The sequence below is a fragment of the Accipiter gentilis genome, chromosome 4 (assembly GCF_929443795.1).
Source record: "Accipiter gentilis chromosome 4, bAccGen1.1, whole genome shotgun sequence".
NCBI lineage: Eukaryota > Metazoa > Chordata > Aves > Accipitriformes > Accipitridae > Astur > Astur gentilis.
Genome location: NC_064883.1, coordinates 5,533,836 through 5,556,279, shown reverse-complemented (window position 1 = coordinate 5,556,279; position 22,444 = coordinate 5,533,836). Strand labels below are relative to the sequence as shown.

Genomic DNA, 22,444 nt, shown 5'->3' with positions numbered 1-22,444 from the left:
GGCCCGAAGTTATACACCGAAAGAAAAATCAGGGCCTGACTCTTGATGACTCAAACCCTTTGCTCAAACACTTCAGAGCTCCCTTGATTTTTTTGGCACTGGGAATTTATGACCCAGATTCTGGGACACTGTATGGCCCCGTCCTACCCCTGTCTGAATTAGGCTATTCACTGAGCTTCTCTCTCTGTGCTTCCTGCAGATCCTAGCAGAAAAGAAGAACTATAATGAAGCACACCGAACTGTCACTGAAGTGCAGTCCTGACACAGGCTGAGGAGTTTCAATAGATGGGGTATCCGAACAGGAAAATTTATGCCTCCTTTAAGGCACTTTTAAGCAATCAGAGCAACATTAAGAAAATACAGTAGAAGACTCATTTATAAGTAAATTTCATCACTTCCTGAGTGGTTTTCAGGAGGTCTGTTTTGGAATGACTGAAAGGAGAAGGCATGATTTAAGAGATCTTAGAAAAGGGGGCCGTGATGTCAAGAGCACGCAATGCAGCCAGCAGCCTTTCAGTGCGATGAGAAGCTTTACTTGCAGATTTGCATTCTTTAAAGGATTTTACCGCATCATATTCTGCTAATTACTTAGTTATTAGTCCTTGCGAAAAGTCAATGCATGCTAGCAGACAGAAACCCACCTAGCTGACATTAGGAGCTTCTTTCCCCGAGTTCGTCAGAAGTAGGAAAGTATCTTGTAAATGCACACGAAATAGGAAGAACTAGCTGACTGCAGTATTTTTAAGTTTAGGTGAAAATGTCACTGGGATTATTTAACAAAGAAATAGGAAGAGACAATAAACCAAGTTATTTCAAAACAACTACTCAACAAAGATTAATTTTACGTACAGGGAAACTGCAAAAATCACTTCTGTTGTCTGGATATAACATGAGAGCAGGTGCCAACAATGCTTCTAATCCTTAAATATCTCAACAGTGCTTCGAGTTCTCAATTTCTGCATGTTCGGTAGCGCGGACTCCACCTACACCGTAACCATGAGTCAGAAAAAGTACGATACTTCACAGCTCAAGCAGGGAGAAACTTTTCCTCGTACATTTTATTTTTTAATTCCTGTTAGTTGCTAAAAGGGGGGAAATATTTTGACTTGCCATGACCTCTTCACCCTCGTCTGGTCTATTTCCCTGTTAGAGGAAGAAAGGTTTGAGGTGGCAAAAGTTTACATAATGTAGCTAAGCGTAAACGGCAGGTTATGTAAAGATTAAGATGCAGCAGGGTCAGGGCAGGGACCCAAGTATCTCAGGCCAACACAGCCGGTTACCTGACAGCCAGTTCTGTCAGAGGTTTGTTTCGTTCCAGGTTAATATCACTCATGCTAAAAATCCCGCATTCGAGCGCGGCTCTGCCTTGGCCTCGCCCGTTCCTCACTGCGATGCTTGCCACGGAGGGAATGCCCACTCGCGTGGGCGGCGAGGTTCGTTTGCCGGGCTACAACCGCGCTACAGCGCCTACCTCTAGCTGGGACGCGGCAGGTCACCCGGCGTCGTTAGTGGCCGGGGGGCTGTTCGTGCCACCAAGCCGTGCTAACGCGACCCAGCAGCCTTGTGGTCGGAACTACCGCGACAGACACGACAGGATGAGCGCCAAGCACCGGCCGCGGCCCCCCTCTCCGCCTGCCCTCCCACCACCCCTTGCCAGGTAACTCGTCCTCCCCGCCCGGCCGCCGCCGGCCGCCGCTACGCACCCTTCGCCCCCCCCAGGGCCACCCGGCGGGTCTCCGGCTGCTCCGGCAGGCGGAGGGAGAGGCGCGGTGCCTCCGCGGAGACAAAGGCCGCGGGGAGCTGCGGGCAGCGGGCCGGCAGGACCGGAGGCGGGGGGCGGCCGGCGGAGGGAACAAAGAGGCAGAAAAAGACGAGAAGAGCAAAGAAAGTTGATACCGGCCCCCGCCGCTCCCCTGCCCTGTCCTGCCCTGTCCCGGCCCGCCCGGCCGCCCCGCTCCCGCCCGCCGCCGGGACGTTCGCGGGGGGCCGGCGGCGCAGCCGGGCACACGCGGCGGCGTGGGGCCGCGCTGACCTGGCCGCGGGAGGCAAGAGGGCCGGGTACCCTAACCTCCACCCCCCTGCGCAGCGCGCGCACACACACCCCGACACCCCCGACCCCCTGGCTGGGGCTCCCCCGCTCCCCCCATCCCCTCACGCCTCCTTCCTACTCGGCCCCGCTGGCCCCGCCCCCGTGCTTCCCTTTAACGCGCGCTCCCGCCGGAGGCTCTTCCCCCTCCCCCCGCGCCGGCGGCGCGCGCGGCCTCCAGTGGCCCCCGCAGGCGCGCGCCCGCGCACCGTCCCGCCTCTCTCTCCCCCCCCCGCCCCCCCCGGCCCGCCTGCCTGTCAGTTTCGCCTTCCCCCCCGCCCGCCCCCTCGCCGAAAGCGCGCGCGCGCGCGCCCGCCCACCCCGCCCCTCCCCTGCCCTCCCTTGGCGGACGGCGAGCGCCCGGGCTAATTGGCTGGCGGCGCGCGCGCGCGCGGCGCTGGCCGGGCGGGCGGGGGCGCGCGCGGAGGCGGCGGCGGCGGGGGCGCGCGGGCGCGCGCGGCAGCGGCTTCACTTCTCTTCGGGCAGCGGGGGCAGGAGCGGCGGCGGCGGCGGCGGTGGGAGAAGCAGCAGCAGCAGCAGCAGCAGCAGCGGCCGTCGCTGCTGCTCGGGAGAGAGGGGAAAAGGGGGAAGAAAGAAGAGGGCGAGGAGCGCGGGGGAGCGGGCTCATGACTCCGTGAGCGGCTGCAGCCCCTTTCCAGCCCCGCGCCCGGCCGGAATCGGGGCGACCGCGTCGGATTGTCCCGCAGCCTGTGCCCGGCACCAGCGAGAAAGAAGGAGAGGGGGAGAGAGAGACCTGCGCTCGCCTGCAGGTAGCAGAGGTCGCGTCCGTCGTGTGGGTCCCCCCCCCCCCCCCCGCCCGCCCCGTCCCTCCCGAGGTACACCTCTGCCCCGGATTAGGTCCCCGTCTGCCTCCCCTCCCCCCGCCAGGCTTCTACCCCCCTCGCTATCCCTCCCTCCCGGCAGCCCCCCCCCCCCCCCCCCCTTTTAACTGCGACCCCCGGTCTCTACCTTTATCCTTCATCTCCCCTCCCCCTCCGCATCCCCCCGGCGCTGCCTGGTACCCCCTTCCCCCCCCCCCCCCCCCCGTCATCCCCGGCCGTGCCCTTTCTTAGCAACAGTCCCGTCCGCCCCCCCGCCGCCCCCTGCCACCTCGGCATCTCTGCCACCGCTCCCCGCTCCCCCCGGCTCCATCCATCCATCCTCCGGTCATCGCTCCAGACTCCATTGCTCCTCAGCACCCCCACACCCCTTCAACAACTCTTCCGTGTCCATTTGTCCTGCTTGCCCCGCTGCGGGCGGGAGCAGCGGCCACCCCCGCTCCACCCCCCCCCCCACCCCCGGCCCCGCTCCGCGCCGATCGCGTGGTCCCCGCGGCACTCGCTGCGCCCCTGGGTCGCTCCGGCGGACCCCCTGCCCTCCCCCCACCCCCCCGCCATGTCCGAGCCTCCTGGGGTACGCCATCCCCACACACCCCTGCCGCAGCTGTGGGCGACGGGGGCTGGAGCCCCTCGGGAGGAGCAGTACTCGCCCCCCCCGGGGTGCCCCGAGGAGCCCCGCAGCCCAACCCCCTCCCTTCCCTCATGTGCCCCCGACGTCTTCCTCTCGCAGTCTCCTCCTCCTCCTCCTCCTCTCCCCGGCTGTCTCCTACTTCTCACCCCGGCCCGGCCGCCGCCTGCCCGGGCGGGGTTTGCGGGGTGCCTGTGGCGTTTGGGGGTGCCCCTGCCCACCCCACCCCCCCCCGCCCCCCGGTACGGCCCGATGCTGCACGCTGGGTCTCCCCGGCGGGCGGGGGCAGACGGGCGAGTCGCGTGTGTGCCCACCCGCGGCGGTGGGGCCGTGGGAGCCGGGGGCTGCCGTCCCGTCCCTCCGGGTGCCCCTCTCAGAGGCGGACGGTGCCCGGACAGAAACCGGGCTCCTTCTGCGTCCCCACCGGTGGTGTTTTGGTCGTTTGCCCTTTACGGTTTCTAACGAAGATGAAGTAAGGCGGCTGCTGCTGTTGCTGCTCGTCGTGGACCCTGCAGAAATATTCAATTTATCTTGGCTTATAGGAAATTAAGACCGCTTTAGAAAGACATCATCACTAGCTCTGCGGCCCTAGGGACCCATCTGCACGTTGCCAGGATCTCTCTGTCCCTGACTGCTGGATTGTTTGGTTGTTTTTTTGTTGGTTTTTTTTTTTTTGGGGGGGGGGGGGGGTTGGGGCAGGGGGGCGGGCGGGGGGCCGGTGGTGGTTGGGTTTTTTGTTGTGGTTTGGTTTTGGTTTTTCCCCTTTTGAGGAGGGAGGGCAAGGTGCCAGTGGATATATATGACAGAAGCAGGATCTTTTGGACACTCTTCACTTAGAATTGATAGTTGTAGTTAGGCTTGTAATCTGTGTGTCTGCTGAATCATCTCACGTCAAGGGAGAGACTTTTAAGTCCCCTTTCACTCCTTCCTCTGTCCCCTCTGCTCATTTTTCTCAGCAAAACAGCAGGGAGGTTAGCAACCCTCGTCTGAATGTAGAAGAGCCTGGCAGCCAGGGACCCGGGCGTCGTGCGTCTTTCCCCTCACTCCGTGTGACAGTTGCAAACACTCATGGCTGTCCAGATTCAAGGAGTATCTTGTATTTCTCTGTCTGTGTTCGTGGCAGTGAAATGTTTTCCTAACAGTGTCACCCTCTCGGTTGATTTTTTTTTTTTTTTAATCCCTTCTCTTATTTGTTCATGTGCTTGTTTGTCTTTTAAGTTTGACCATGTTCAAAGTATCTAACTTGGGGCCCTTTAAAACACACTTTTACTGCAGTATTGGGCATCCCTTGAACTATGCAAAATCCCTAAAATTGCAGATATCATGAGGAAAGGCAATGGAAAGAACTGCCCAGATGTCAGAAAAGGGGATAGAGAGGGAAGGAGGGAGGAAAAAAACCCAAGAAACTAGCCAGACATCAAATGACAGATTTAAGTATTTTCCTGTTGTAAATGCTGGCATTACATGTTACAGTAATTACATGCTCTGGGCTACTGTTGCAGTGTTTGTTTGCTGGATAGTAACCTGAACTTACAAAGTGAATACAGTTGGTTTTGGATAATAATAATATTTATAGCCAAGGTTATTCACAGCAGATGTCCTATGCATATAGGCTTTATTAAATATGCTTGTAACTTTGTGGCCTGCAGTGTTAAAACCTATGTACGTTGTGAAGAGGATTTTTCTCTTTAAAATTAAATGTATTAAGATCAGAACTAAAATCTAGAGTAAATAAAAGCCGTCAGAAGTGTTACAGAAAAAGATGAGATTGTATTTTAGCTGTATGTAGCAGCAAAGAAAATGGGTACCTACTATCAAAATTGCATTACTGTTATTAAATGCATATTTTGACTTGTCAGAATGCAATGCTTTTTGTTTTATTACCTCTAAATCTTCTGTTGCTTTTATCTTAAAATCTGTCAACCAGGATGTAAATATCTAAACATTAACCTGTGTAAATATATGAATTATGTTAAATATAGTATTCTAGCTGTACTGTAGGAAAGATCATTCTTTAAGAATGAATAATTTTTGGTTTTTAATTTTAGGATGCAAACTACGCATTATTTCAGTTACTTCAATGAGCAGGCTAGGTGTTATGTTTTTATATAAATTTATATATGAATATATATTTATAAAATATTCTTTTCCATAATAAAATCCAAAATGTAGCTTAAGCTGATTAAGGGAAACCTAGTCCCACATCCAGCACTTGCTATTACTTGCTATTTCTTTTAGCATCTGAACATTTTGATGGGATGCCATACTTCCAGATTTCCTTTCAGTATAGCTTCCTAAATTAGACAAAAAAGACCCAATTCCTCCTGAAGTTAGTTGGATTGTGTCAGTAAGGCCTGAAAAGCTTAGTTCTTCCACTCCACAGTGTGCACTATTTGATAGAATCAAATTGCAGAACAGGAGTAAATTTATTTTCTTACATGCAGCTATAGCTAGAACACTTATGGCCTTTTTAAAATTGTCCTTTTGTCAACATTAACCCTGTTGGCATTGTTGTTACTTTACTTTTCCTTTGCTATCTCTTTCCATAAATATGTACAGGGAGATGAACTTTTTTTAATCCACTGAATGAGCATAGTTGAATCTGAGCCTGCAATCTCATTATTCTCCCTTGAGAGAGTATTAAAACATATAATAGTCAAGGTGAATAGTTTTGTTCTTAATTGTGATGGTGTCTGTACATAGGTAAGAGGAAAAGCAAGTTGAAGTTCACAGCATTTTAAAACTCTTTGTGTATGAAAGAGCAAATTCTTGATTCAGACAGATTCGATCAGAAAACCACCGAGATATAAGGGGATTGCGTGGGTGTAAGCAAGTAACATTTGGGCCTGTGCGCTTTGAAGGCAGTTCTTTTATTAAAATACCTAGAGGACAATATATAAAATGCGTATATAAATTACAGGTTTGGAGTTAAAGACCATTTGGGTTTTTTTTTTGTAAAATTTTCTAACAGTCATTGCCACCACATAGGCTAATTCAGTAAGAGTTTTTCATGGACATCTGCCCTTCATTAGAACCGTTTGAGAAGTCATGACAGCTGTTAACAGTGGGCTTGTAATTCCTCATCTGTTGGCATATTGTTATACTATTTAAAATGAAGAAAGAAATGAAAATAGCTAACTAGTATCAGAAGCATGCAAATAAAGCATTAACTTGACTTCTGAAATATACTGAAATTTCTTGTTGCTCATGTTCTCTGACAGCTTTGTTGCCTCACGTTACCTGAACAGAATTTGTCAGAAAAAAACTTCCTTATATCCTCTACCAGCGTGCTTACTGCTCTAGAAGCATACTGTTTTAGTAAATACAAACAGTCCTGTGTTAGTGCCTTTTGGTTCTGTAATGTTTCCAACAAGCATGCCAAGATGTGGATTTTGTAATGTGGAAACCCACATTATAGACTTGGAATAAGCCTACAGATTCATTTCATATGGGATAACAGAGAGTCTTAAGATAGTAATAACTCTCAGTTTTTAACAAACTATTCTAGATTTCAACCGGTGGCGTAGTGATGAGATAGCTAACTCATGGTATTGCCGAGTGGTTGAAAAATATAATTCACAGTGAATGGTATTACACTTACAGAATTATGGTTCCAGCTTCACTACAATAACTTACGCTTTTCATATATATAAGGGTTTATTTATTTGGTATGGGGTTTAAAATTACCAACTCCTGAATTACTGTTAAGATGCTTATTGCAAAACTCTTCATTACTAAGATTACTGAAGTACTGTAACACAAGTATTATGTATTAAGACAAAGACATAAATCTCATGTGTTGTTTCCTTAAGGCATGTAAGAAATACTATTGGACAGTTTCTTCTGAAAAAGCTAACTTTTGCTGTTTGTTTTTTGTTCAGTGCAGCATCTGCCATGTCTACAGAGGGGCAGAGAGTTGATGATAGTCCAAGCACTAGTGGAGGCAGCTCTGATGGAGATCAGCGTGAAGGTGTTCAGCAGGAACAAGAAAGGGAGCAAGTTCAACCCAAGAAAAAAGAGGGCAAAATATCAAGCAAAACAGCTGCTAAACTGTCAACTAGTGCTAAAAGGTACAGTGTTCTTTCTGGCTGCTTATCTTCCTCTTTTTTTCAGCTGACTATCAGATGTATGTATTGACTCAGTATATTAATTTTCTTATTGTTTTATTATAACACTACTATGTCAGTGTAATAGCCTTTTGAGACTGGTCACAATAATGAGACTTGTATACTTTTTTCCTTTCTTTGACAGATTGGCTCTTTCACATGGTTTTAATAGTAGCTTGCATGATAAAAGCTGACATTTTTTTATTGCTAGTAAAACTCAGACAGTTTTGTAGCCTTATAAAATATATCTCTGTATGTGTATGTATGACTGATGTTGAAACTTGTCAGTGTAACTTATAGTTAATTACCCATAAACATTTCAGACAGTTCAGTAACTCAGCATGTTAGGACTACCATAATACCTATTGCTGTAAAGTACTGCGTTTCCTTTTCCCAGATGGTCAGGTCAGAAATATTTAAGTGAACAACAAATGCACGTTGGTTTCATTACTTTAAACTGTGGTCCGTTCTCTTTTCTGCTTGAGAGGAAAGGTGGGTTTGTAGAATAGCTATTTAAATTATTCTATGCTATCGTGTCAATCTCCAGCTAATGATTCTCTTGCTTGGACCAGACAGAAGGAATTTACAGTTTAGTGTTGCTCCATTAGTACATGTAGGGGTGCTAGTCTAGGCAACAGAATTCAAATGGGATTATAGTGACTGAAGTTAAAAAACACTTTTAAAATAATCTGACAAGAGACCAGTTCTACAGACTGTCCTGATGCAGAATTCCCAGATCCTGTTTCTTTGCTAATTCAAGGCCATGTAAACTACAAGAAAAACCATTGGAGTTGTGCCACTATGGTGCTGCGGTAAAGGAGAAGAATCAAGGCCCAATTGCCATAATTTATAACGTATGCATGGAGTCAATAAATACCGGTATATAAATGTGTGTATACATCCCTTCAGGATTCAAGTCTTTGTCTTGGCTTAATCTGTTCCTTACCATATACATACTTTTCTGAACTGAAGTCTCTTCTGTCTTTCCACTGAAGTATTGTCATGCTTTTCTTCTGCCATAGACACCTTCCTTACAGCTAGCCTTTCTTCTTTTTTTCCTTCCCTGGTGAAATGCTTTCTGGAGACCCATTCCTACTGTGACACTGTTAGGAGATAACCTAGTCATATCACTTAGAGGATGGTGAGCAAAGCTTGCCCATGTTTCCTTTTATGACTAAAAGGGAAAAAAAAAACCCAAAACAACTTTCACTTCAAACCATGATGTTATTCATGTAGTTAATTCTCATAGCTGTTATGGTTTCTGGCCTTCTTCTCTTTCGTCTGCTTCCTGCTATTGTTATTTTTTAAATATTAGGAATATTGGACTAGTCATGACTTTTAAGGTCATAAAAAACAGGTTTTAACATCATTAGAAAAGAGTCTTACGTGTTCTGAACTTTGTACAATGCCTGATGTAATGATGCCACAATTCTGACAAGAGCCTGTGGACAGTTTCCTATTAAAAAATTAATAATGATATGTCAGAAATTGGTCTATTAATCTTAGCTTTGTATCTTCAAAGCTTAGAGCTTTTATCAACATGCATTTCACAGTGATAAAATTACTTAAACCTTTTAAAGTTTAATTATATCTGCTTATGGTTCTGCTGAACCTAATTATGCCAGTTGCTGACATCAGTACGTTTGCCAGTTAGACTCTAAAGGCCGTTTCACATGTGTACTAATATTGAAGGAAAGTCTTTGATTATGCATTTTAAAAGCTGTGATGATTTATAAGAGTTCTGTAGGTATGTGCACAATAAATAATATTTTTGAAAAAAATGTATTTTAGGAGTGGTAGTTGTCATAGCACTTTGTGGAAGGCTCACAGCAACGCAGATTTTATAGTAACAGGGTTTTTTAATAGTATCATAGTAATTTTTCTTTCTTTTTTTTTTTTATTTAGTATTCAGTAGTTTGTCACTGTGTTAGAATTGGGATTACATTTCTATAAACTTTCTTAATCTGACCAGGTTTTCATATCACAGGTTTTGTTTCTTTGCTTTTTAATTAAAATCAGTAATGCCTCAAGAAAGGAAAATCAGATATTAAAGTAGAGGATAAAATGGAGAGGAGTAACACGAAGGAAACAAAATGGCATAGAGTCCTCAATATGTGATAAGTATTACAGAAACTGTCTACATAAAATATCTTCATAGTAATCTTATTATTTTTGTTCATTAGAAATGAAAAATGGTGCAGGAATAAGACTATACTCCTTCAATGGGAATGTTGTTATTGACCAGGTTAAAATAGTGATCTTTTAAAAACTGAAATAAATTGAAGTAATTAAGCTGTCCTAGTGAAAAAAGACTGAATATATGTTTAGCAACTTTTTCCTTTTCTAGTTTTTTAATTCTGTGGGTTTGTATGGCAGTACTCTAAAGTCACAATAATCTTAAGTGTTTTACTATGCAATTCCCTCTAATAACTCCATTATAGTTAAAGGAGTCAGCTAAAATCAGTAAAAACCCCAAACAACAGAGTGTGGCTTTGGTCAAGATTCCTTAATTCCTGTTTAAAGCAGAGAATCCCAGCAAGTTAACATAGCATTGGAGCTAAGGTCACAGACTGCAGACTTGATTCTCACCTGAGTCTGGAAGTCATGTTTTCTCACTTGGAAAGCTTTTTCATGCATATGGAATTGTAGTCACAGTATTTTTGGATTACATTATGATACCTACTGTATATCTTGGATTAGAATGAAGGTTTGTGCATCTGTATTTGGAATACTTCTGTTTTGCTTTTTATTTGTATGTTTATGTAGTCAGATTTAAAGAATTTTCAGTAGCATTAGGTTTTTATATAAATTGCGATTTAGCAGTATGCTGACTTTTGCTTGTGTAAAAGTAAACTGCTAGCATGTCTTATGTATGAGTATACTACTCCCACAGCTTACTGCGTTCCAAAATGATCTGATTACGGAGGCTATATGAAACCACTTGAATTAATTTTTGAGTAAGATTTTTGGTTTTGAGATATGGAGTTTCTTCTCTTAGCATTGCTGTAGATGGCATCAAGAAGGCAGAATGCCATCACACGCCGTCCTTCTCTGTTAATACTTTTAGGGCTAGCTGCTATACAGGTGTAATAGCTTACAGTATGTCATACAGCGTAACGGTCCTTCAATTTTCCTCGCCCAGAGGGCATCACCTTAAATAGCAACCTTTCTTACCTAACATGTCAAGATTGAGAAACTCGCTGCACATCACAATTACAGTTCAGACATGGAATTGAATTGCTGTCCTTGAAAACAGCAGGCATCTTGTTACCTCTTAAGTAGCAAATCTTAGCATGACCTTTGGATTGAGAGAAGTGTAACCATTCTTGGCTGACATAGTAGCTCAACAAAAAAATGTATTGTTTTGCTTGGCTTCTGAAGTTGGTAGTTGAAAATCTGTCAACCTTTGTGTCCAGTCCTGGAATTTTTTTATAAATATCTGTGCCTACAATGAATTGTGAACTTTAAAACTTTAGTCGTAATCTTTTCTTCATTGAAAGAAGTTAAAAACTTAAGGAGTAGCAAATGGGTAATAGATTAAATTTGTTTGAAAATCAACAAAATAAAAATGAGCTTTTTTCCCCTCTTTTTTTTTTTTCAGAGAAGTTTATCACAGCACTATTTTCAAGGAATTTGGGAATTATATTTAGCATGTTGAATATGATGGCAAAATATGGAGTGTTTTTTCTTATAAGAAATATCCTTGTCATTTATTGAGTATCTAGTATGGAGGCGAGAATATTTCTTTTCCTCCAGCATGAATCTAACCATCTTTAGATCAATTTCCTGCTCAGTCACAGTTTATGTAAGATTGAAATACATACCAGTGATTGCATTTCTTAGTATTTTCTAAATAGCGTATTCTTCAGTATGGAGTATAGGTTCATCTGGCTTTTATGAGTAAAGACGCATATATTTTAGAAAAGTAGACATGGTAAAAATAGCTCATTGTCATGTAGTCCTTTATTTTAATTCTTTTCCTATTAATCTTCCTGGGAAATCCTCTGACATGTTCATTTCTTTCTTAGCTTTAGAGAACTTCAGCTGTTTCATGAAGGAAACAACACAGAGTCCCCCTAGGCTTGGAACAGTAGTAAATATGTGTCTCTGAGAATTAATAATATTTGAAATCCACAATGTACTTTCATGCTTCTGAATTTAGGGGTAGATTAACCTTTGCACTATTACTGGAAGGCAACTATGTTTGTTCTTTTCTGTTAGTAAAGTGGAGGGGAAAAATACTTTTATGTGTGTGTGTGTGTGTATGACAGAGTGAGGGGTCAAATGACTTCTTTAAGACCAAACAAAGAGTATCAGATCAGATGTTGCAAATTAAATATCCTATGTGTACAGCCCAAGGCTTTGATTACTAGCAGGGGCTTCCCCCCATGTCATCACTCCACTCCCCAATATATAGTAAACCAGTATGTCATTAATTTAAATATAAACTGGATATATACAATGATTTTAATTTAGTCCTTTTACTCTCTGACATAGCTAAACATAACTGTACTGAGGCAGAAAATCCAAAGAAAGAGATGCCAGAAAGGACCCTGCAAAAAATGTTTTGTTGCCAGAGGCCACATATTCTCGCGGTGAACTCTCTGTGGTCAGTGAAGGAAATGAGGCACATCCTTTCCCGTGCCAGATTCTCAGGGCAACTCAATGGAGATATGAAACAAGTGCCAGAGCAGTGGAATAACTCGTGCAGACAAAGGCCAGCTTGCACACTGGAGGTATCTATCAGCGCAAGGCTCTCTGGGATGTTGTCTGACGATTTAATTGTAACTTTGAATGCTGTGACACGTGTACAAGCTCTTGCGTGTCAGCTGCTCTACAGAAACTGTTTATGAATGTGCTCTCAGCATGAATGCAAGGTAAATTAAGGTTGTAACAAAAGAGGTGTAAGGTGTATATATTAATTTTAGTTTGGGATGCCACAGAGTAGGAAAATAAATATGGACAGCTTGCTGAGGAGCAATTGATGGACAGTATGGTATTCATATGTTGTATTTTGTTTGTGTAAAAATAATCATGAATGAAACATCTCTTTTATCTTAGATGCTTGCAAAAGCAATTAGGACTTTTGAACATAAATAGAAAGTACTATCTGATCAATTATCGCTTGAGGCAGAAAGGTATTTTGTTCCTGTTTGCGCAGTCACAGGAAAAGCTTGATAAAGGACAATTTTAGTGCTTTTGGCATTAGAAGTTAGAAATTTTGAGTTGAACTAGAACAGAGGGAGAAAAGGAGAGAGCTCTGTATCCTTTTGTTTTCAGAATGAAAGGGACTTGGGTTAGGATTTAGGAGGAAGAACGGAAGGTTTTTGATCTAGGACTTAAGCTACACTTGTCAATCCATTCTTGATATGTCTTGGACTCATTGTCATGCAGTGAAATATTAACTGCTGTCACTACTATATGTAAAGCAAAGGAATAATCCCTGACTCTGTAGCAATGCCATCATTCTGTAACTTCCCAAAAGGCAGAAAAAGCAAAAAAACGCCATAAAACATGAAATTGAAGGAGATTCCATGCTACCTAGGTTTTCCGTGATTTGAATTTGTGATAGTATAAATTATTAAAACACAATAGAAATCTGACATATACAGAAGAAATATTTTAAGCATTTCCTACACTTGTATCATCTCCCTTCTAAAAGGTGTGAACTGTTAAAATTGTTAGAATTGAGTAACTTTTAAAAAGCAACATGTTTATTGTGCTTAGACTTCACTAATCAGATTTTCCCTTTTAAAAAATGTGGTTGATTTTCAGTGTTACTACAATGACTTGCTGCAAATATTGATTAAGCAGCCTGTGCCTGTATTTTTGCAAAAAAGGAATGATATTTATTGGGCAAATTCTATGTACTGGAGATGTAAATATTTCAATGAGTAGATAAAGCAAATAAGCATCGAATTTCTCCCCCTCTACAGGGGTAATTAGTTTGTATGTATGTAGGGTGGGGGTGCATAGAGTTTAGAAGGAAAGCTAAGCATCTGAAAGAGTGTTTTTATCTTTTCAGCTATATCGGCTGGTCTAATAAATGATTATTGCCTCTACCTACAAATCTTCCCCACATACTTCCTAGTTATTTCAGAATGTGAATGATAAAGGATTGGAGTTTCTGGTTCAGGCCAGTTCTACTGCCTTTGGTTCATTTATTCATTATAGCCACAAAATCAACTCATAGTGGCATAAGGGGAATTTTGATAGTGGCTGTGAGACTCCTTAGCATGTAAGATTGTATTTGGATCTTAACATTACATAGAGAATTAAACTGCTCATTTTTGTTATGTATGCCAATATACGTGAATGTTTATTTTGATAAACCATTTTCTTTGCCTGTATTTATGTGCAAAATGGGTGGCAGTAATTTTTAACAAGACATGGCAGTCATTTTTAACAAGATAACCCTGAACTTTTGGGTTGTGGCTTGAGCATGTTTCTCAGGCATTTGAGTGGTATTATCATGGCCGGTTTTCTTTTTTAGTGTAGGGAATAACAGGAATAGCAATCTGCTCCTGCACATGAAATCTTGTGAAGGAGAAAGGAAGAAGAAAATACTGAAGGTACATTGAATTGTTTTGGTTTTGTTTTAGTTTTTTTTTTTCCTTCCTCCTTCTAAATGTGCATGTTTTTGCACTGAAGTAGCCTATAAAAAAGCCCTGGGCGTAGTTTATAGGGAAGGTGGCCATGGCAGTCCTGCTTATGGCATCATACTCTGGCAAGTCTTTGGGAACTGTAAACTCCTACAAGTTCCTTTGGGAACTCTGTAAACTCCTACTCTGCATGTTTAAATTTCTTCAGAGGGGATGATACTGGCTCTCAATCAGATGCTGGTGTAACGGAAAAGAGCCCATATTGCCAGATGTGGCAGAGATCAGGAATTCAAGGACTTGGCATAGAAACGGCGGCCTGGGAATGTCCAGAAATCCTTAACAACGAAGTTGCTCTGCCTGGAGGAGGACCTCCAGCAGGATTCCTGTAACGAGTGCAGTACTGCTGGGATCTGGAGTGGACCTGCCCAGCTTCACCTCTTTATCAGTGACCTGGAGGACGTGGCAGAGCGCACTCTCAAGTTGGTGGATGACAGCAAGTTGGGGGGAGCAGCTGGTACATCCAGGGGCAGGGCTACTGCTCAGAGGGACCTCAGCAAGCTGCAAGAGAGCGTTGACAGGGAACTAGTGAAATTCAACCAGGACAAATATAACATCATGCATGGGGAAAGGCTAATCCGTTGTAATGATACAGGCTGGGGAGAAGCTCTGCTCAGAAGGACGTGGGGGCCCTGGCAGACAGCAAGCTCAACAGGGGGCAGCAACAAAGGCTAACTGCCTCCTGGGATGCGTTCACAGGAGCATAGTCAGTATACGTAGAAGAAAGTGATTTATCTCCCTTTACTCAGCTCTCATTAGACTGCATCTGGAATAACACGTACCCGGTTTTGGGCCCCCCAGTACAAAGAAGGCATGCATTGGAGCAAGTCCAGCGGCAGGTCCCCAGCCTGGCCAGGGAGCTGGAGCACTTCACTTTGAGGATAGGCTTTGGGGCACCTGATAGCAGCCCCCCAGTACCTAGAGGAGGAGGTTATGGAGAAGACCGGCATGAGCTCTTTCCAGCAGGGTGGGAGACAACTATCCTATGAAGTTGGGTTTTTTTCCCCTGCTAGTACGAGATACATTAAGAAGCTAAATATTCTGGAGAACAAAGGCTATGAGACATATAGGCAGAGGGGAAATAGAGAAGGAGGGTATACGAGACATTTAATTTTTCTGTAAGTGAGCAAAAGAGCTGAGAACCTCGATGTATAGAAGAAGTTGGATTTTCTAGGTGGCTGCTCATGGCATAACTTGTCCCAGATTGGAGGCTCATTTTTCAGAAAAGATTGCAAAGATTGGATTTTTAGTTCCACATTTTTTTGGGCGGTTTCATGGAACCTTATAGCATCAGCTTTCCATCAGAAATTATAAGAATTATATTTTTTTATTATTGATTGCTGTAGAAATGTTTGTAAAGTTGAAAGATATTTGAAAAAAGTCCTGATAATTTTTTTTTTTTTCTCCCCTCTTAAGAATTCAGAAAGAACTTGCAGAAATTACATTAGACCCTCCTCCAAACTGTAGGTAAGTTCACCTGGATTTTATTAATTTGGAATATGGAAATGGAATGTATGGAATTGTGGAAATTGCATAGGGGACTGGAGTAAATTTTAGCTATTCCTTTGTGTGATCACTTCGTAATTTTGGAATAAAAGCCGATAGATAACATGTTTGCCCACATGCAAGTAATCGATATGACATACTTCCTGGTAACAAAAGTCATGGTAAAAACTGATGAACCCTATGATGTGTTAACAGATACAGGGTAAAAATCAAATCACCCTTAACTTGAGTTATTAAATCAATAGCATTTTGTTTGATTCTGTAAAATGTAATCTTGGTGGCAGTTGCTGGTATGTTTGATTCCTTTTTTCTTGCAAATTGTTGACACACTGTAAATATAATGGAGAAGGAAAAATGTTATAGGCACAAACTATTATTCATCTTCCGACTGTGTTTCTGGTGATCAGTTATGATATTCAGGGGAAACTTCCTGCAATAGAGTGTATCATCGCATAGGCTTTCTAATAATGACTTTGCGCTTGTTTGTTTTGGGTTTTTTGTCAGGTACATTTACTTTTGGTGTGTTTAAAATTGGCTTTGAAATGAGTAATGAGGTAGGCCTAGAAACCCTCGCTGCCTGGTGGCTGGGGCAGTATACAGTTGTTTTCAGATGGCTGTCTCGGGCTTCTTATCTGTCAGCTTGACATATGGTCAGTGTTGGAGCTGGGCCAGGGCTGCACAGTGCTGCTTAAAGGAGCCTCTGCCACTGCACCTCTCGCAGTGAGAGGTCAGGCTCGGTGCAGACGAATAGCTTCCATCCAGTCCTGCCAACCCATTTCAACTGATGTGGTTAGTAGGATTCATTCTATTAGTGCAGTAAAAAGAAAGATTGATAGAAATGGCTGATTGCATGCAGCTTTTATAATGAATCCCAGTACGTTTCAGTATCGAATTAACTAAGCAACTGGTAGTAAAAATGACAGTCAGCTTTATTGTTTTGGTCTCTTGACAAAAGTATGTGTGAGAAAATATTCTAACAAGATTTGATGTGGTTGTGCTGGATCTCACGATGTAAGTCAAGTGGCTGTGTACTAAAGCGCTGCGTAGTGAAGTAGCCTTGCAATAATAGTGTTCAAAGAGTATTTCAGTCAATTAGGATGAACAATTCTTTGCTAGATAAAACATTTTAATAGCTAAGCTGTTCTGTCATACTTACGACTGTGTGTGAGTCTTCAATCACATCAAAGCTGTTTCGTATGGCAGATTTTACTTAGGTGTTGATGACTGATGCCTATTAGTGGATTGATTTGCTGAGATGAATATAAAACTTCGGTCTGTTGTAGAAGAATGCATGAGTCTTTGAACTGAGTCTAAAAGGCTTATAGTTTTTACAGCAGTGTCATTTGTTCTTGTTTTCTGAATCCTTTGTAACAAAGCAGTTGTTTTTGTATACAAGATACTGTTAATTTGATTTTCTTTTGCTAGCAAGTGTAAAGGGAGCATTGACTGTCTTAGTGGAAGGCCCTTTGTTGACTTGCAATTTAAAAAAAAAGAGTTGGAGATTTCCTGTTTTTTTTAATTATTTACACTAATGATAAAATAGCAATAAAGTACACTGCATGATGCTGTTTTGCAAAGTCAAAAAATTACATTAACTTCGTGTGTCTGCTGCTTTAACACATTTCTTAAGATGCAGAATTATTTCATGTTGTGATCTTGATAGATAACCATTAGTAACTTTACTATTAGCAAATATGTTTTTATAGTCAATACGGAATCACTTCATTTAGTTTTATGCTCTGTTGACATAGTCTAAACAGTGTTTTCATTTGAACTTCATCTATTTTCTATTATAGTTAAACATTACAAAATAAATACATCAGCCAGACATGATTCTTCAGCATAATGAAGAAAGCCAAGCTATACTACAGCATATCTTACCCTAAAGTATTGATATGTCCTTTCTTGGTTTTAGTGAAATTTAGACCATTGTTATAAGAGGTCTTAGATTTTCTATTAAAAGGCATATTTCATAAAGATAAGTTCCTTACGAATGTAGGCTACTTGAAATGGTTGTGATTCCAGCTTACCTTCACTATGTGTGCTCTTTTATATAAAAAATAAATCATGTATGGGCAGTAGGAATGTAATAAATCTCAAAACTAAACATCACAGAAGATGTGAAGGAAAGCTGTATTATTCAAGAATACTCTCTAAGTGGTTATTTAGGAAATTCTGATAGGTAGGATATTGAGCTGAATTGGAACTTGGGTGGAATATTGCCAGATGTGTTGCAAGACTTTCTGTTAACTACAGCAGGCCAAAGCTTCAGGTTTGTCTCATTCAGGAAAGAACCCAAATGGAACTGTATCTGTAGTACAGTAGCATCCCTTAATGGCATGCTAGGCTACACAGTACAAGCTCCAAGGGAGTTGCAGCTTCTACTTCTACAGCAGCTGCAATCTTAACGCTTCCCCCGCCTCATCCCCACTAAGAGAATAGGCTGTATAATCTTCTTATTTGTCTGGAAGACAAAAAAAGTCTTGCTCACACATGTGCCTTGTAATTGGCAGATTATCACTGCTGCGACTTGCAGCATCTTTCCAAAACTGTAGAAAGCTGTGGATTTCAGAGTTCCTAAAAAAATCTGTCATGTTTGGCTTTAGAAGAAGATTTAATGTTATAAGAAATCAGAGTTGCCTGCCTCTCTAGGTATTCATATTCTGTAGTTTGGGTTTTGGGCAATGGAAAGAGTCCTTTTGACTCCACAAACTTGGGATCATTCCTCAGGACTGAGATGTATAATGTTCTAAGTGTCAAAATGTCAAATCTGGGGGGCATGTGGGAGTTGAGCAGTGTAATCATGGCTATTTTTGGAGGAAGGCATGCCATAAAAAAGCCTGTTATACTTCACATTTAACAGAAAAAACTGCATAGGTTTTGGTGTGTGCTGTGTCTTCCCCCCCCCCCCCCCCCCCCGCCTTTACTGTTGTATAGAGCTGAATTTACTGTCAGAGTCCTGAATGCTAAGCAGGTACATTTGTATTTTAAGCCTACAGCGTTGTGAAATTTTAGTTTGTCAGGAGACAGTATACTTAAATTGTAGACATTTGCCACTCTTCTCTTTTTCCCCTCCTCATTGAAATACCAAAGTTCGATTGCTAGAAATATCACACATACTACACCTTTGAGTGGTGCAGAGTTTACCTTTTCTCATGGGTGATAAAAACCTCATCTTTAAGTATCATTTTCATATGTTGCCTTACTGGAAGAGGGTAGTAGTTGGGAATTCTTGTAGCTAAAATGATGCCTTTTCAAATTTTCCCATATTTTGAACTGCGTCTTGTCCAAGACAATAGATTTCTTAGAGTACAACTTCTATTGTCAGTGTTGTATACTATTTCCCTTCTCACTGGCAAGAGAACAACATCTCTGTGGCAACTTATACCAATTGCTTACATGGGAAAAAAATATTTGGAAAGTATTTAATGTATTTTTAGCTTCTTTCAATGTGAACTTAGCAGCTGGAAACAAGGAGAGCCAGCACAAAGCGAATAGCAGCTCTCTGTGGACACCGCTTGGAGCAACTGCTTAAAATTTTCCTATTAAGTCACTGTTGTTACCTATCTTCTTCTTCATGTTTTCTTTTGATGTTCTGTAGCATATTTGTCACCATTCTTTTCTTTTCTGTGTATTTACTGCAATTCCTTTTATGTGTTATACATTTTGTTTCTTTTTCCCTGTAGCAATATGGGTGATGCTTGAGGCTCAGAAATATACTTTAAAGGGCTGTACAGCTTAGTGGGCAAATTGACTGGTTCTCGTTCCAAAACAATCCATTTAAAACCCTGCATGTAGTCTTATCTCTTCTATTAGTTTGGAATCACTACATTGATTCCTTGCTTCTTATACTGTCTGCAAAATTGATAAACAACCAACATACCTGATCCTAGTATTTTGCTTGTGTAATTACACTGAAAAGACTTAAAACCAGTTCTCTTTAGGGTGATGTAGAGAAGAGCCAAGTCAAATGGCAAATTATTCAACTTGGCTTAGGTAGAGAGGTCAGTGTGCCTCATGGATGCCTCTTGCGCTATTAACGACTGTATGGAGTCTGACATTCCTGTCCAATATTGCTCTGACTCTGTTTTTGCTGAAATGGTGAGGCCAGAATCTTCTCAACTCTAAGGGATTATGTGAATTCCATCAATTTAAGTTATTGTTCTCTGGGCCATTTGTTTAAACTCTTGCCTAGTGCTACTTTAAAGCTAAGAAGCTGGCACAAGTGTCAGGCGCAGAAAACAAATGTTAGCACAATTTCATGGGAAGACTGGGAGGGAGAAGACCGTCAGCCTTGCTCTAGGATGCAGAGCGATGGAAGTGTAGGGACCTAGAGCAGCAGCTGCAGCAGGTATTTATCGTGCTGCCCTGGTGTGCTCGAGTCGCCTTCCTTCCCTCTTGCTCGAGGAACTTGTTAAGGAGTCTTTCCCTCTTCCCTGTGTGTGTGCACACACAAGCACAGGAACGCTCACATAGCTTTCCAATGTGAGCAAGGAGATGCCTTGCCATTTTTTAGATGATATGCTCACAGCATCAGTTTGACTTGTGAGTAGGGGGGGGGGTCTGGATAATTTGGCTATGTATGTTTCCTTAAAATATTTGAATAAATGCGAAAATATTTGGAAAGAGCAGAGCGATGCCTTCTCCAAATGCAAAAACAATTCCTCTTGGGAGCTGGAAGGATTCTGTTTTTAAAGCAATTTGCTCAACTTAAATTTGCTTATCTTTTGGGTAATCTCCTTTAGCTTGCACAGAGAATTTACATAATGATTTTGGTAGCATTAAGCACTTGCTCAGTAACACTGCATCCTCTTAGATAGTGTCCACTACCTATTTCACTGCCTTTATATGCTTGTTGCGTTCTTTTTGCCCTTGTGCAGAACACACAGGCTACTTCAGTGAGGTGCTTCCTTGACCTGAAACCAAAGAAGAAACTTGAAGGCAGCATAGGCACAGAACAGTGTGTCTTTATTTGCTGGTTCCTTTATAAAACTCTGGAAGCACAAAAGGTGATGGGCATCATGCTCATGGTTGTTGTATCACTTAGGAGTATAGGTGTATAGTGGCTCCTCTGGCTGAAGAAAGGCTTAATCCTATTTCTTCTGATAGGGATTTCACCAAAGGAGGACCTAGGCACAAAATTCAATTGGAAAAAAATCCCCAAGGTCTACAGCTTATATTTTTATTTTAAAAGGAACTGTGATCAGTGATTTTGATTGCTTGAGTTAGGGATGCATCAATCTGTTGCCATAGGCACATGACTGCAATGCATGCGATGCTAATGTGTGAGCGGGATGAAAATCAGAATAAGGAATGCTTTCTTTGAACGTTTTTCCTCACAAACATTTCCAGCTTCCTTGGTATGAATCTGGGCTCTATTCCCGTTACATTATGTTACCCATGGAGTTTACCTTCTGCCTGTATAGGCTTCCTTTGATCTGCTGCTAGTTTTCTATAACCTTCTAGAGAAAATGTGACACAGAAAATTGTATAGAACTTTGCCTGGCTAGGCCTTGTTAAGAATTTACAGCAAACAGCAAAACTTAATCAAAAAGGTATGCATAGAAGAGGTTGATATTAATGTGCAGAATCCTGTTGGTTTTAAATCTATGATGTATCAATATTCGTTTGAGGATAAGAATGAATGTCAAATGTATTTGAGTGCTCATTGCAACTTCTTTATTTTTTAATTTTGATTCCCTTTCTGCTTGAAAAGCAGCAAGAAACATGCCCCCAAAACATGCAAGTTAACAATTGCACTGGGATTATATTTTATAATAGCAACTATGCTATATTTTATCACTTGAGTTAGCTTGCCTGTTTTTTATAACTGGTGGGTTTTTTAGATTTATTAGCTTGGTACCTTGAAGTACCTCAGATGAAAAGTGTCAGGTTACTTTTTAATGTGTAATCTTTTAATTCCTTCTGCTATTTTCTTTTAGGACAGTGCAGGACGGTGTCACTTGGGCTTTAAGGTCTGAAGCATGTAACTGTACTAGAACTTTTTTTTTTTAAATATCTGTTTATTTTCACTGTAAAAATGACCTTTCAATGTCATATTGTTCACAAAGCATCTGTTTTTAAAAAATAACACACAGATATTTCTTTTCATGGGTCTTCCATGTGTCAAGATGCAGTGTACGTGGTAGGCCATCTAAAATATAGCTAATGTTTCTTTAGTGATACGATATCTTTGAAAATGTATGTTTGATATGAAAGATTATTATGAAAGCACTGAGGGTTTTTTTATTATTATTGAATAAACTGAATTCGGACTATCTACTTGATTCCATTTCTGCTTGTGGTCGTGGGATCATTGATTAGATGCAGCACTCAAAAGCTTCAAGTTGTATTGCAGACATTGGTGGCTAGAAACCTTAGCAACTTTCATGAAGTTTTGGGGGGGGGGGGGAGGTAAAGGGAGCCTGGCACTGGCTGCTTGCCAGGACTGGCAACTTCACTTGCTGATGATGAAGTAAGGAACTGGCTGACAACACCCATTAATACCTCCCAGCATAACAATACTTCCACATGATTTCTCCAGTTCTCCCAGTTTTTCAATGATGACAACTCCTCTCCCAGGTGCAGAAGAAAAGAGAAAATAGTATTAGAGAAGAATA

At 42.2% G+C, this 22,444-nt stretch overlaps 1 protein-coding gene across 5 annotated transcripts in view; it reads left to right on the top strand.

The window, feature by feature from the left end:
• The first annotated feature begins 1,007 nt into the window (after window positions 1-1,007).
• LOC126038001 (ubiquitin-conjugating enzyme E2 E2) overlaps window positions 1,008-22,444 on the top strand; it is a 221,828-nt gene continuing 200,391 nt past the window's right edge. The window contains exons 1-3 of one of the 5 annotated variants that reach the window (XM_049799011.1): window positions 1,008-1,657; window positions 7,435-7,623; window positions 15,735-15,785. In XM_049799011.1, the coding sequence (XP_049654968.1) occupies window positions 1,332-1,657; window positions 7,435-7,623; window positions 15,735-15,785 (566 nt within the window). In that variant the 5' untranslated portion in view covers window positions 1,008-1,331. Of the gene's footprint in view, window positions 1,658-2,550; window positions 2,857-4,102; window positions 4,200-7,434; window positions 7,624-15,734; window positions 15,786-22,444 lie in introns of those variants that run through there. The other 4 variants (XM_049799013.1, XM_049799012.1, XM_049799014.1 and 1 more) reach the window with 4 other exon arrangements.